We start from the raw sequence: 13,566 nt of genomic DNA on the forward strand, positions 1-13,566 counted from the left end.
GTTATGTAGTCTGGCCATGCTGTGGATAGACGGAATGATAAGATCGCGAGTTCGATACGGTCAAAGTTGTTCCACTACCTGCACCATTATGGGACTAACTCCATAGTGGCGTACAGCGTCGATTCTCCAGCTATATTACATGCTGGAAAGCTATTGTGATGTAGCAAGTGTTGAAGGATTGGTTTCTCGAAAGATCAGGTCCCCTAATCGTCCTTTATCGACGCTGCAATCGCATAGAAGCCCCTCCGTTCCGAGTTCATACCAAAAAACTGATAGCTTCAATTCGGTCGATCAACAGATTAGGGTATGGATTCTTGAGTTTGCTATACCAGGAACGATCTCAACAACTGAATTCAAAATTGCGTTCTGAGTCTTTGCCTCTTTGTATTACAGACATTGACTGAGACTGATTCCATAACCCACATTCGGGAATCAACTAATATATCGTTCCAGATATGTTCATAATAAGAGCCAAATTTTTATTCCACGAAGTAATTGATCCAAGTTAGCAAACGTTACTCAGACTAGCAAATTGGATATGTACTTGGCTGCAACCGGAAACCATTATTCAACAATTTGGTCTAGATATCCTGTTTCATGTAACCTAACTCGATTGCCTGCAACTGGATTGCCTTCGAGTCGATAATTTGAGCAGAGGAAAGATAATATGATGAAGGGGCTTACCAACAGTCTTGAACCGAAGCGCGATATCTGGAAGTCTCCAGGAGCGTACCAGAGCTAGGGAAAAGTTACATTAGAAGTTTTTCATTGAGGGAAGAGACTACGTACCCCTGGATATCCAGTCGGCCTATAGGCTCCTTTCATCTCCCCTTCTTCATCGACCCCTCCAACAGGTCCCGCTTTGTCTATAATCTCACCGAATATTCCCTTCATGACACTCTGTATGTTGACGAATCCTGTTCTAAGGGTATAGCGAATGTGATTGCGGGCAATTGAACAGTTATAACATGTAAAACTTACGCAAATACCACAAAGTCAGCGTCTAGTATCGTGTCATCGTCGAAGAGAAGACCGTGTTCTAAGAACCTCTTGACCCCGAGCCCCGATTTTACTTTGATTTCTCCGGCGATGATATGGTCCGCGCATCCTACATCCATCCCTAAGTCATGGGTAGCGCATTATCAGACTGTGAACTTGGTTACTTTCGAGAAAGCCTACAGTATCCTGGGAAGTCGATAAATTTTGTGTGAGCGTGCATACTGGATGTCGTCTTCAAAAAATCAGACTCACCTCCAAAGCGCTCATACACTAAAGGAAATACACCACTGCCATCAGGGCCGAGGTTCACTTTCATTCCCGCTTTCGCCAATCCTTCCAAAATATGTTTATCCTTCTCCCAGTAAAGATCTTTTTGTTCTCTGAGCATTTGTTTCATGAGCTTGAATGGTGTTCCTGCTCGTCGATAATCAGCCACCTCAGTCGGTACGTCCGGTCTCCAAAGTTGATCAGTTATCCCATTAACTGTTTCCGAAGCCTGAACACAAGTCACAGAGCGTTGTAACAGAGTAACCGATTGTGCTCCTCGGACATGAAGATCCAAAGCGATATCTGCACCGCTGTTTCCAGTGCCCACGACAACAACACGCTTTCCATTGAATTGAGGCCCACCGGTGTAGTCGTCTGAATGGAGGATTTGACCTTTGAATAAATCACGACCTTGAATAACAGGGGTATATGGTCCACCCAGAGTACCTGTGGCCAGGATAATGTGCTTAGGATTGATGGTGATAATTTGACCATCTCTATCAATGGAGACTGCCCATTCCTTTTTGTTTTCGTCGAAAGAAGGTGTTGGAAGTAGCTGGGATTTCATCCACACAACAAGGTCCTGGGAGACAGCATACTGCTCTAACCAATCAGCCACCTTGTCTCGAGGGGTGTAACGAGGCCAGGTTTCAGGATACGGTTGGAATAACACTGTGAAACAAGGATCAAGACAGATTCGAGGTCTAATGGACAACCCGAAACACACTTGTATGATGTTGCTTCGTAGTATGTAGAGTCAACGATGGATATCTCTTTCTCCATTGATCCCCGATGCGCCCGTTCTTATCGATCATAAGAGTAGGTATACCCATTTGCTTGAATCGAGCAGCAACTTGGAGTCCATTTTGACCAGCACCCACTGCAGAAGTTCTATCAATGCCGTTTATAGCACAAATGATAGAGGGAGCCCACCAATAAGCACATGTGGATTTGCCTCAATTATACGCGCTCTCTGCTCTCGCACCTCTGACCAGCACAACGAATTACCATGATAAACGCCTTGTTCGGCACCAATTGGTTCGTGGCCTTTGAGACTATCCAGCGAAACGAGCAAGGTAAACGCTCTCCAAACCTCCGGCTCTGAAGCTGCCCGTGTCAGCGTGAAGAGTCCTCTCCCATTCGCGATCGGCGTGGAAAATGTGAATCCAGAGGACACACTCCCAGGGAGATCTCCCGGAGAGGGCCTGAAGTATACATCTTGTAAATTGATTTCGAGTTCAGATATCGTCGTCGACTCCATGTTGGAGGACAGGTAATCTAAGATTTGACCATGGCCATTTAAAGTACGCAGGTTCCAAGTAAAAACAAGGAGATCTCGCAGCCAACCATTGTGATGGAAGAGCGATGCACAGCTTGCCGCATCTTTCTGCTCGAGGGAGTAGGAGAGCTGCGACAGCCAGGCAGATGCAATTTGATTCGATTCTGTATCCATTGCACGATATGCAAGTTGTGGTGGAGGCAGGATTGTATTTTATGGACGAACGATTGAATAAGCGTATCAACGAAGAGATGAGTATAGACTTTATGATGTTGAAACGTCCCTGCAAGTCAGAACACATTCGGGTCCTAGGGGGAGCTTTCGTCCACTTGTCTGACTCTCCTTACTGGCACATGATCATTTTGTCCCATACGCGGTGGCGGAAGACATCGATATTTGAAATGTGTCAGTCTTCCTGTTCAAAAGAATTTGCTGGGAAGAGATACAGTAAGTGAGACCCTGAGAGAAGTTGAGCATAGCTTAGAAATGCACCTTTTGTACACATTGACGATTACGCTTCGGCCAAGCATCAATCGGACAAGGACAGTAGGATCATATGAGTAATGGTACAAGGAATGAAGTCAGGGATTTGATTGTATTGACTGACCTACGTATCTCACAACCCAAGAAAGGCAGCATTCTTAAGCCTAAGCTTCTTTACTTCAGTAGTCATCATATTTCTGTCCATGGGAGTCCGTTGCCGGTAGGAACTATGAATAAAAGCGACACCACTTAGTGGTAGAGACTTACGCGTGTGCCCATATTGTGAATGACGATAGACCTTCTCGAAACAAAGATGACTAAGGAAGATCACGTTTTGAGCACTGGAATATCACGATAGATGACAAGGACTGGAAAGACAGTCGGGTATGAATTTATTGTTGAGAATTGGTCTGTACCACACAGATGCCACATGGTAACGGAATGTGCCTCCAGTTGCTTCGACGTTGCGAAAGCTACTACTGCCGCCTTTCGCTCCAAAGGACGGAGCTCTATTCATACCCTTGGGTACCATCTCAAGGAATGACACCCGGAAAATTGTATACGGGGCGACATCATGCCTGCTGAGCTCGGGGGGGGGGGGGGTTAATAAATTTGAAAGTCACCAACGAAGGGACGGGCTCTGCGGGTACCTTTATGACAACGTCGCAGGCGACGACGCGGTTGGAATCAGAGAGGGGTACGGGAAGAGAAAGCCCATAAGGGAACTGCACGTCAAGCACAAGATGATTTGAGCCTTTGATTCCGTCTCCTGATCCGGAAAGTCGATCGTCACAACGCCCGATTCTCTAATGATGAGGAGATGATCGTTGAGCATGGACCATTCAATTTAGGAATGGCACCGTAGAAGACAATTGCCACTACGGTGGGAGAAGTACGGCCGTTGAGGTATTTCGTCCCTATTCTTCCGCGCGACCGAACGTACACTCTCAGCTTTTTCTAACGGTGAATTACTGAGCAGAAAGGTCCAGGGACACCGCGATAGCACAACTCAGTATATCCAGAAAATATACTTACTATTGTACATCACAGGACTCGAGCCAATAGCTACACATTGGGAATTGGCGCTCAAAGGTGATACCACACTGGTTCGAGTTTACGCATCTCCTAGGCCCAAAGTTTGATTGAGTTCTAAAACGAATGAGATCGGCAAGCAAAGACGCACCTAGGATGATGTATGCCTCTCTGATCTGTATGAATCCTCTCACCGCTGAGAGCGTACGCATATTGAGCAAGATTTCGCCAGCGTGGGCGCTTTAAAGTGTGGATGCGAAATGGTCATAGTTTAACATACCCCCTGTAGGGACGGTGATTTTCACGGATTGAAATTGAGCTCGGATTGCCCTTGCCTGCCTTAGTGATCCCTTAGGCACGAGTTAGTAACTCACAAATGCAGGAAGAATTGATGGTCAGAAATGGGCGTCAAAAGTTAGTCAAGGATCAAGTCAATGCCAGCGTCAATCAATAGTTAGTTCTCCTCTCTTACTTTTACCTTTATGTTCTCGAGAATATGACCAATTGACAAAGGTGCTTGCGGTGACTGAGAGACCCGGCAAACAAACAAATGTAGTTAACGAGAAAGTGCAGATCATCGAGGTAGGTAAGCAAAGAGTCGTGGGATAAATCAAGTCAAATTCCGGTAAAATTATTTGTCTACCAGTCCCTGACCAGTCCTACTACACCACTCATACCGTCAATTATTTTTTTGAAGGACAGCAACAAGGACTTGAACACACTCTTGCTACCTTCTCGTACTCTCACCGCTTCATCCTCTCTTTTTAAACGGCAATGAGCACTGCAAAAGAACAAGCAGGTGTTTCTGTCCGTCTCCGCATCCGATACCACAAACAAAAGCCAGGCTATAGCGCTTTTGACCCGGATGGTCCTCCAATAAACACGAATAAGGTGCAAAGAGAAATATCAAGGCTAGGACTGCCTTACTGCAGGAAAGATGCTATCGAGGTGCCTCGGCTTGGTCAGGTTCAGTGCGAGTGGTATTTTGAGAAGGGTTCAGTGAGGGACTTGTTCATTTCATGAATTATCTTACTTAAAAATAGACAGAAAATACCTCAAACCATGGCCTACAAACTACGGCCAGAGTCGGACAGCGTACGACCTAAAGAAATCGACGATTGGATGCAGGAATTTTCCATGTGCGTTGCTAGCAAGTTGTGTCGCATGTGAACCATTCGTTTATCAATTTCCAGTTTCGGATTCACGGCAACGTGCAAAGAGAGAGGATGTTAGTGTTCATAAATTTTCTTGTGCACAATTCTAACTCCATATGACCTCTTCATTCTGAACAGGTCCACCCCAGTTGATCGTGAAGCACCCAGAGGATCCTCACTTTGGCGGCAATCTTGAAATGTTCCCAATAATACCTGGCCCGAAGAGATTCACAAAACATCCACAAGAGTATCCGGCATCCACACGCGCCTGGGGAGTTCAACCGAATTATGACGAATATCCTGTGAGTGCTTATCCATAAATAATGGCGCTCAAGAACGTTCGTTGATCCGACCGTGCAGAAACTGGGCCGATATTCTCTGTCTAGCATCACTAAACCTTCCAGCAACGAACATCAACGAAGTCGCTCTTTATCTTCCATCGCCTCTACGCCTCCTCAATCAAGGAGCCCTGCGACTACCTTAGTCGATCACGAATCGTCTAGTTCTCTCGTCCCCCCTCCTACGAGCTCAACTCTTGTAGGAGATCCTTCGGTCGACGGAAGTTGGCCCACACTATATACGAAGGACGCAGACTGTTCACCCCGGTATAAACGCGAACGAGAGGAGGACGATTTCGTAATGCGTAAGCATTCATTACCTTCGGCTAGTAAGGTATGTGATCACTTTGCTTCGTTCAAACTTTTACATGATCCTTCCAACTTTCTACATAGCGTTCTCGATGGGACGTAGCACCGACCGGAAACCTGCTTGAAAGGTTTCGCTCAAGATCAACCTCACCATCACATAAACGCAAATCGAATTGTCCTCCGTCAGGACCTCGATCCATGGTGAATAATGCTCTGAAGAACTCTGGTGATGGGGAGGATTTTACAATAAATCCACATCGGTATCGAAGTTCCTCGGTGTCCCACCACGATTATCGCAAGTCGCATCCTGAACGCTGGGAAGGTGAAGATAGTGCTCGTTGGCCGCGGCGAACACCTTCTCCTTCACCGCCTTCTAGGCGTAGCCCAAAACTTTCTGACGCATATATAAACCCCCACGTTCTCTCATCGCAGTCAGTAGCAAGCGTTCCGGCAAGGAAACTGGAAGCCAACAGCAATGAAGCACCTGTCACGACTTCTTCCGCAGCTATTTTCCCTTCCTCTTTATTAACCATAGCTCCCGTGGATTTAACTGAATTTCTTACCGCATTTTCAACGGCGACCGCATCAGTGGTCCCGTCGTCTTCCCCATCTGATTCCTTCCCTATTTCGAGTACCTCATCTGCATTATCACCCGTCCCGAATGGAGAGTCAAGTTCGAGCACAATCTCAATGTCAGATCTCAATTCTCTTATTAAGGCATTACCCGCTGTTTCCTCGCGTCCTGCCCCACAGGAGCAGGCGCCATCAGCAGAAGGCGCAGGAGAATCAACACTATCACAAACCTATGCTCTTGCTTCATCTTCGATGGGAACATATGTCGCGCCCGCTCAACTCTCGTATGGCCAATATGGATACTCTTATCCACCTGTGCATTCAAATTCGTACCAGTATCCGTACCCATATACATATCAACCTCCCCATGACGGATCATATACCCAGTCAAGTTCGCTGATGCCTGTTGTTACGGCAGTTCCTGTAACCCCCGCTGTAACTACCGGTGTTCCAATACCAAGCTTTGACTCGGGGGGAAATATCAATGAACCTCGCATCAAGGAAGAGTCACTGAATTCTTTTATCAATGCTACGAACGTCAATCCCTCCCACGGTGAGATTGAAGCAAGCTCCTTTGTGAATCCTGGAGTCGCGCGCATCGTACAGCTCCGTTCAGAACTACTCAGTCTAAGAAACGAGATTCGGGAGCGCGGAAAGAAGGAGAAAATTGTGTTAGCGGAACTGGCAGAGCTCGCAGAAAAGTTGCAGACTGATTTTGTGTTGGGTGAAGTGGACGGATGTGGATTTCAGGGGTTCGGGATTGGTTCAGAACTCGGACTGGGCCTCAGAGATGATGATAAGATCATGGAAAAGCCCAGTTCGAGTGAAATTGAGACGGGTTAGTTGTGTTTTCAGATTGCTTGGCAGTGTTTCTGATGGATGGCTTCTAGAGCTTCGATCGAATTTACTCATCATGCAAGCCCAGCTCACAAGCGAGCGTAATATACGAAGGAAAGTAGACCAGGAGAGGAGAGATGCTGAATTTGCTAAGCGTGAGGCCGAGCATGCATTGAAGGAAACCGAGCAACGTCTGAGTGATGCTGAACAGTTAATGAGCGAAGCAGAGCAAGGGCGAAAGAACGCGGAGTATGCTTTGAGCGAAGTTGAAAATGCTAAAAAAGAGGTTCAGCTTAGTCTCAAAGAAGCCGTTGAACGACGAAGGGAGGCTGAGCAACTGCGCAGGGATGCTGAACATGCCAAAATAACGGCTGACGATCGGAGAAAGGATGTCGAACAAGGCAGGAAAGATGCTGAGCATGATAAACGTAAAGCTGACGATCGACGGAGAGATGCGGAACAAGCGAGGAGGGATGCTGAACGTGCTACACGTAGGGCAGAGTCAGACAAACATGATGCGGATGACCGCAGACGAGCGGCGGAGCACCGTTTGCATGATGTTGAATCTGCCAAGCTTGAGATGGAGCAGCGGTGGAAGGAAGCTGAGCTTGCACGGAAGGAGGCCGAGGAACGGAGAAGGGAGGCAGATGCCTTCGTTGCAGATGTGAAACGGGAGTGCAGGGAGCCATTCGTAGTCCCTGCCCTGATGGATGTGTTTTGGAATGTTTCGAAAGTGACTACTCAAACTACTTCGGCAGCTAACGAGAAAACTTCTTGATCGGGGTAGGTCCGGGGAGCGCATTATTCACCGGCGTTTTTTTTTTGTATTCATCCAATTGGCATTTCATCTCCCTTGCATTTGAGAATTACATAGTTTGCCTCATCAAGTATTTTATTTGTAAGTAAGTTTTGTACTGCTACTATATATAGGTTGTCAATAAGATGCTTCAGTAACAAATCTAATAACAAGGGAGCACTGTACAAGATAGGATGGGATAGGTTATGAATTATACTAGCGAGGTCTGATTCCTGAACAACCAGTTTACCATGTACTGTACAATATACAAATTATACAATCATGGAACTGTCAGAACACATGCCTAATCAGGGGGGGCAATTATGCTTATCCATGTCCTGGTTTTTTGAGGGAAAAGTGGAAAAAAAACCTTCCCATGGTACAGTGGAAAGCTCAGTCTTCCCTGCATCAACATGCATGCAATATTCTGTATTTGAAACTTCCCAACCACCTCCCATGACACCTCCAGTAACCATCATTGCCACCTCCACTGAGGCTCCACCTGTTACCCCCAACCTCCCTGAACCCATTCATGAACACTCTTTTCTCTGCCAAGATCCCCTCCCCAAAAACTCCAGCCATCCTTGACTGTGGAAAGAATTTTCATGAAGCTCTCTCACCCAAAGCCCTGAATTCTGGGTTGAAAATCTTTATAAGGTTGCCATGAACATTCCATGAACCAAATTTTACTATGGTACATAATTACATTGTAATGGTCAGGCATTACACTGCTGTTCTTAGACTAGTATCTCATATTATCCTCTTACTTATTCATACTAAGACTAAGACTTATACATGTTCATCTGCAAAACATGGATATTCGGCTAAGGGCTGAGAGCAGATCCCAGCAGATCCCAGTACCGAAAGCACTGAGAGCAGGCTGCTCTGAGTGCTTTCACTGCTGGGAAATGCTTTCAACTGCTTTCGGACCCTTAGCCGAATATCCAGGTTTTGCAGATGTTGCATTATTACTCATTAGTTTCTCCTAGTTCAAATTTATCTCCTATGTACATACTATGTATTCATGTCATGAAGTCTCATGATGCACCCTTTGATGCTGTCATGCCTTGACCACTACCAGGCCAGCCTAACACCAACCCCATGATCATAGACCACACAAGTCCCTAACCCTTAGCCTCGGAACCGTCTCCATACCTCCCCAAGAAGGTACACCTTTCCTGCAACCATCACCCCTATCACAACCTTCACAACTCGGCTGAACCTCCCTCGACATGCCTGATAACCCCATCAGCACACCCGAGACCTCCATCAACACGCCCCCGCCTGGTAGACACGCAACTCTAGATCACAGCCGATTCGACAGTCAAGGTTCCTAATGTTCTCTTGTTCACTTCCTGTAGCTATATAAGTATCCTCGTAGCACAAATATCCCCAGCTTGGTATATTTTGAACACACACCCTTTTGCATAGGTCCAGTCCCTGTCCCTTTGTACCTGCTAACCATACGGATTTCTCTTTACTCTCTGTTTCTCTATCTCAGTTTCTCTACTCTCATCTGTTGTCTCTACGATCCAATATACACTTTTACTTCACGTCTAAGCAATCTGAGTGAGTCCCCAAGCTCCCCAACGCCTACTGCCTTGATGAGCTAACCTTCCCCAAACCTCCTCGAGCTCCCCAACTGCTCCACAAGCTCTGGGACCTCGATCTAGGTAACATTGAAGCTATCTCCTATGTCAAACTATGTATTGCTCCTCCATTATTACCTCCAACGCTTGAGGACGTCCGCCTCTACTTCCACTTCCCGGGACCTCCTTCCCAGGCTTACACTCCATCGGGAGCTCTTACGTCTGGAACTCCCTACATCTACGATCCTGTACTGTCAATCCATAAGGAGGGGGGTAATGTCATAAAGTACGCAGCCCCTATCATTTTCCCTTTCTCACCGTCTCGACACCTTTACTTGTACGATACATCATCCCATTGCTGTCAACCCCCATCAATTACTGATCCACCTGACCCACCTTCTCTTTCTATCGGCTTCCGCCACCTTCCTTGCCCCTGAACTGTACAGTATTACATCATTGTTTCTCGCAGATCGGATTATGTATATATAGCCAACCCTCCACAGCCTGGTCCCTTATCTTGACCTCTCTGTCATTATCTGGGACCAGGTATGTGTTTACTTACTATTACCTATGATTACAATACTCAATATAACTCTGTCATTATCTGGGACCAGTTTGCCTCTGCTCCGCTTAGTCGCTCCACCTCACTGACCTGCTTAGTCACTCCGCCTCATTGCCTTGCTTAGTCACTCCGCCTCTGCCGCTTCGTGTAACAGATGTCAAGTCATCTGCAAAACATGGATTTTTGGCTAATCATCCGAAAGCAGCTGAGAGCACTTCCCAGCAGCCAAAGCACCCAGAGCAAGTCAAAAATCTTGCTTTCAGTGCTTTCAATGCTGGAGAGCACTCTCCAGCCACGACTATACAGGTTTTGCAGATGAATGTATTTCATTGAAATTTCCAACCAGAGATTGTAATGTAGTGCCATGCAGGTAATATAAAAGTTTCTAGTCTATTGTTTGATCCAACAGTCTACATGAAGAGACCACTTTGACCTCTCAATATCACACAGTGTAAGGCCTGTAGTCATTGCCCATTATGTTTAATAACTGAGGATCTATCATTTCTTATTGTCAATGAATAATTGAAAGGTGGTATGGATTACTTCCACATACCTAAACAATCACTGCTTTCCCATTACTGAGACTAGTAAGCAAAATGACCTGCTCATTGAAGCATGAGATTGTAAGAGTGAAGTAGGTAAGGGCAATGCTTCTGGGTGTATACAGTGATCTTGGAGTCCTTGATACATAGTGATGTGCCGGCTCCGGCTCTGAGCCCTTGGGCCCTATGAGCCTGGCCGGGCCGGAGCCGTCTCTAGGGCTGTGGAAAGCTGAGGGCCCGGCTCAGAATTTTCAAAGGCCCCAAGCCGGGTTCTGAGCCGGGGCTGAGTAGCCGAATTTTGTGCCAAAATTCCCACCTGGGAATTGGCAATGGCTGATATGCATGAAGCTAAATGCTCAATATTTACCTATATGGGCATCACTAGCACCATTTTCGGCTGCAAGGATAAGTATTGGTTCATGTCATAATCACCTAAAATTGTTCAAGCATTACAATTCGGATACTTTTGCCATTGTAGATGGGTTGGAGCTTGAATCAAATCATCATATTCACAGGGAATCTCTCTTAATGAGGACTGGAAAGGTATTATGTTGTAGATTTTACTATAACATGGCAGCACCTTCTAATTTGAATGTTAATCTACAAGCCTCAAGGAAGGAACCACTTTGATCTGATTTGGAATTGACAGTAGTTGAAACAACAGGTAATGATTTTGGTGCTTGCTACTCTGATAAGTCTAGTGTACTGGAATTCTACCATTTGATTGCTGTACACTATTATTCTTAATGTTACACCCCTCTCACAAAGTTAGAGCATTAAGAAACAATGGTGTACTCTGGCAATGATTGTGATACAATTTTCAGACCATTGTGGCAGTATTTTCAGACTCACATATTACATTGGATTTTGTATGATTCAATGGTGAATACTTGAACAGATCAAAAAAATTTTGATTCTCACAGTTTGCACCTACCACAGCGGGGGCTTTTGAGCCGGGCCCCAGCCGGCACACAATGATACAAAACATCAAGTTTTGTTTGCAACTCTTTTTTATGTAACAAAGTCTCAAATTTGAGTATCTAGAACCAAAGTATGGTATGTTAAGACCATTCAAGCTCACTGTAACCAATGCTCAAAGACAAATGTTGATTAATTAGGAATTCAATTGTGAATGTCACAGTGTGTACCTAAGTAGCTGGATATTATCAATACATGAAGACAAAACAGTTATTCGAAGTTTTCAACCTCTCGAGTCATATAAGATGCCGTGCAGCTCGGCTTGGGCTTAGTCAGGGCTTTTCACGTGGCAGTATAAGTACTCCCGATCTGAATCTCCCTCATGATCACCTCTTGTTGTAAACCCTTTTATGAAAGCCTGGTTTGTCGAGTAATTGAAATCCCTGCGTGGGAACTTCACGGTGACCTTGCCAGTTAATATCTTCGAAACCATCATGTCAAACGAGTTTGTACTTCGAGAGCAAGTAGTTCCTCACAATTACTACTGTCCAACTCTGACAATTCAATCAGATTCTACACCGTTTTCCCAGCGTCGCGAGCTGTCGATGATTTCCCTCCCATTGCATATCACATCCATCAAGGTCACCGCGTGCCAGATTACCGCCTTGGCTGGGTTGTCACTGTTACAGAGGCCGAAGAGCTATTGGGACCAGCACCAGAGGGTCGTGACATTATCGACTACTACCGCTATGATATACTTCCATCAAGGTGGGGAACAACCAAGGCAAAGTCGTATGTTGATTTGATCAGAACCTATGGTATTATCTCTCTTTACACTTGACTTTACAGGGATCTGCAGCCACCAAACTTGATGATCTGGATCTATGAGACTGGCCGCGAGTCACAACACAAGAATGAAGCATATTTGCTCCTCTATGTTGCTCAGAATAGCACTGAAGATTTGAAAATGGTCAAAGAACACAAGGAAGAACTCATTACGAGGTCCATAGAAGCTATTGGATTAACGTCTGAAATGCGGGAGAAGGTCAGGTGGTATCGGATGAAATGACGGTGCAACGTTTAAAGGACTTTACCTTGACGTTCGAATTCACCCTCCCTCCGATCAATCAGAAATCTCATCTATCTTATTTTCTTGGTTGATCTGTTCCTATGAGAGAAGTTTTAAATTCAGCCCCAGAGGGTCATCTTCTGCACAAACAGTATTTGTTCGATGGTGTTGCAATTGCTTGTAAACCCTTTCCCTGAAAAGCATGGTTTGACCTGGTTTGACGAGTGATTGAAATTCCTGCGTGGGAACTACACGGTGACCTTGACCACTTAAGCTCGGAGTTACAGTAATATCTTCGAATCATCATGTCAAACGAGTTTGTACTTCGAGAGCAAGTAGTTCCTCACAGTTGTTACTGTACTTTTCTGACATTTTGACCAGATTTTCCGCAGTTTTACCAGGATAGGATAGGATAGGATATGAATTATACTGGCGAGGTCCGATTCCCGAACAACCAGTTTACCATGTACTGTACAATATTACATAATGTTGTACAATAATGGAACACACATATCTAATACAGGGGGGCGATTATGATCATCCATGTCCTGGTTATTGAGGGGAAAAGCGGAAAAAAACCCCTCCCATGGTATCATGAATTACACGGTCTTCCCTGCCTCAATATGCATGCAGCGTGTCACTCCAGCCGATATATTTCAACTGCATAGAATACTTCCAACACCTCATGCACCTACTTTGCCAGCAACCCCACGACCCTCTTATCTGCCAGTAACTCCCTAAAGAGCTCCCATCCATCCCCATAATGCCTTGCAAAATGGGGTATCTCCTGTATTACCCTTTGCATAAAGGCTTTCCTCA

General features: G+C 45.6%; 3 protein-coding genes across 3 annotated transcripts; 2 read left to right on the forward strand and 1 right to left on the reverse strand.

Annotated features, from left to right (window-relative positions):
- Positions 1-581: 581 nt before the first annotated feature.
- C8R40DRAFT_1046188 (FAD/NAD(P)-binding domain-containing protein) lies at positions 582-2,719 on the reverse strand (the record flags this gene model as incomplete). The annotated part of the gene is made up of 7 exons (XM_046224354.1): positions 582-632; positions 685-738; positions 790-922; positions 982-1,120; positions 1,252-1,938; positions 1,994-2,146; positions 2,200-2,719. 7 exons carry the CDS (start codon positions 2,717-2,719, stop codon positions 582-584), a joined length of 1,737 nt encoding a protein of 578 aa, XP_046086050.1.
- Positions 2,720-5,312: 2,593 nt separating this feature from the next.
- Positions 5,313-8,403, forward strand: C8R40DRAFT_237682 (uncharacterized protein). Its single transcript, XM_046234440.1, has 3 exons — positions 5,313-5,516; positions 5,575-5,607; positions 7,513-8,403. Exons 1-3 carry the CDS (start codon positions 5,412-5,414, stop codon positions 8,047-8,049), a joined length of 675 nt encoding a protein of 224 aa, XP_046086051.1. The 5' UTR covers positions 5,313-5,411; the 3' UTR covers positions 8,050-8,403.
- Positions 8,404-11,902: 3,499 nt separating this feature from the next.
- C8R40DRAFT_1265464 (uncharacterized protein) lies at positions 11,903-13,152 on the forward strand. The gene is made up of 4 exons (XM_046233914.1): positions 11,903-12,198; positions 12,249-12,470; positions 12,528-13,040; positions 13,095-13,152. Exons 1-3 carry the CDS (start codon positions 12,173-12,175, stop codon positions 12,745-12,747), a joined length of 468 nt encoding a protein of 155 aa, XP_046086052.1. The 5' UTR covers positions 11,903-12,172; the 3' UTR covers positions 12,748-13,040; positions 13,095-13,152.
- Positions 13,153-13,566: the final 414 nt, after the last annotated feature.

The sequence above is a fragment of the Lentinula edodes genome (assembly GCF_021015755.1).
Source record: "Lentinula edodes strain Le(Bin) 0899 ss11 chromosome Unknown C8R40scaffold_19, whole genome shotgun sequence".
In the NCBI taxonomy this organism is placed as follows: Eukaryota; Fungi; Basidiomycota; class Agaricomycetes; order Agaricales; family Omphalotaceae; genus Lentinula; species Lentinula edodes.

Excerpts from the sequence above, each read along its gene's own strand:
- C8R40DRAFT_237682 (XM_046234440.1), top strand. The coding sequence starts at position 5,412 with ATGTTCCCAATAATACCTGGCCCGAAGAGATTCACAAAACATCCACAA. Across the intron at positions 5,517-5,574 it reads CGAATTATGACGAATATCCT|AAACTGGGCCGATATTCTCT; the intron begins GTGAGTGCTTAT and ends CCGACCGTGCAG. Across the intron at positions 5,608-7,512 it reads ATTCTCTGTCTAGCATCACT|AACGCGGAGTATGCTTTGAG; the intron begins AAACCTTCCAGC and ends CAAGGGCGAAAG.
- C8R40DRAFT_1265464 (XM_046233914.1), top strand. The coding sequence starts at position 12,173 with ATGTCAAACGAGTTTGTACTTCGAGA. Across the intron at positions 12,199-12,248 it reads AACGAGTTTGTACTTCGAGA|ATTCTACACCGTTTTCCCAG; the intron begins GCAAGTAGTTCC and ends CAATTCAATCAG. Across the intron at positions 12,471-12,527 it reads GGAACAACCAAGGCAAAGTC|GGATCTGCAGCCACCAAACT; the intron begins GTATGTTGATTT and ends TTGACTTTACAG.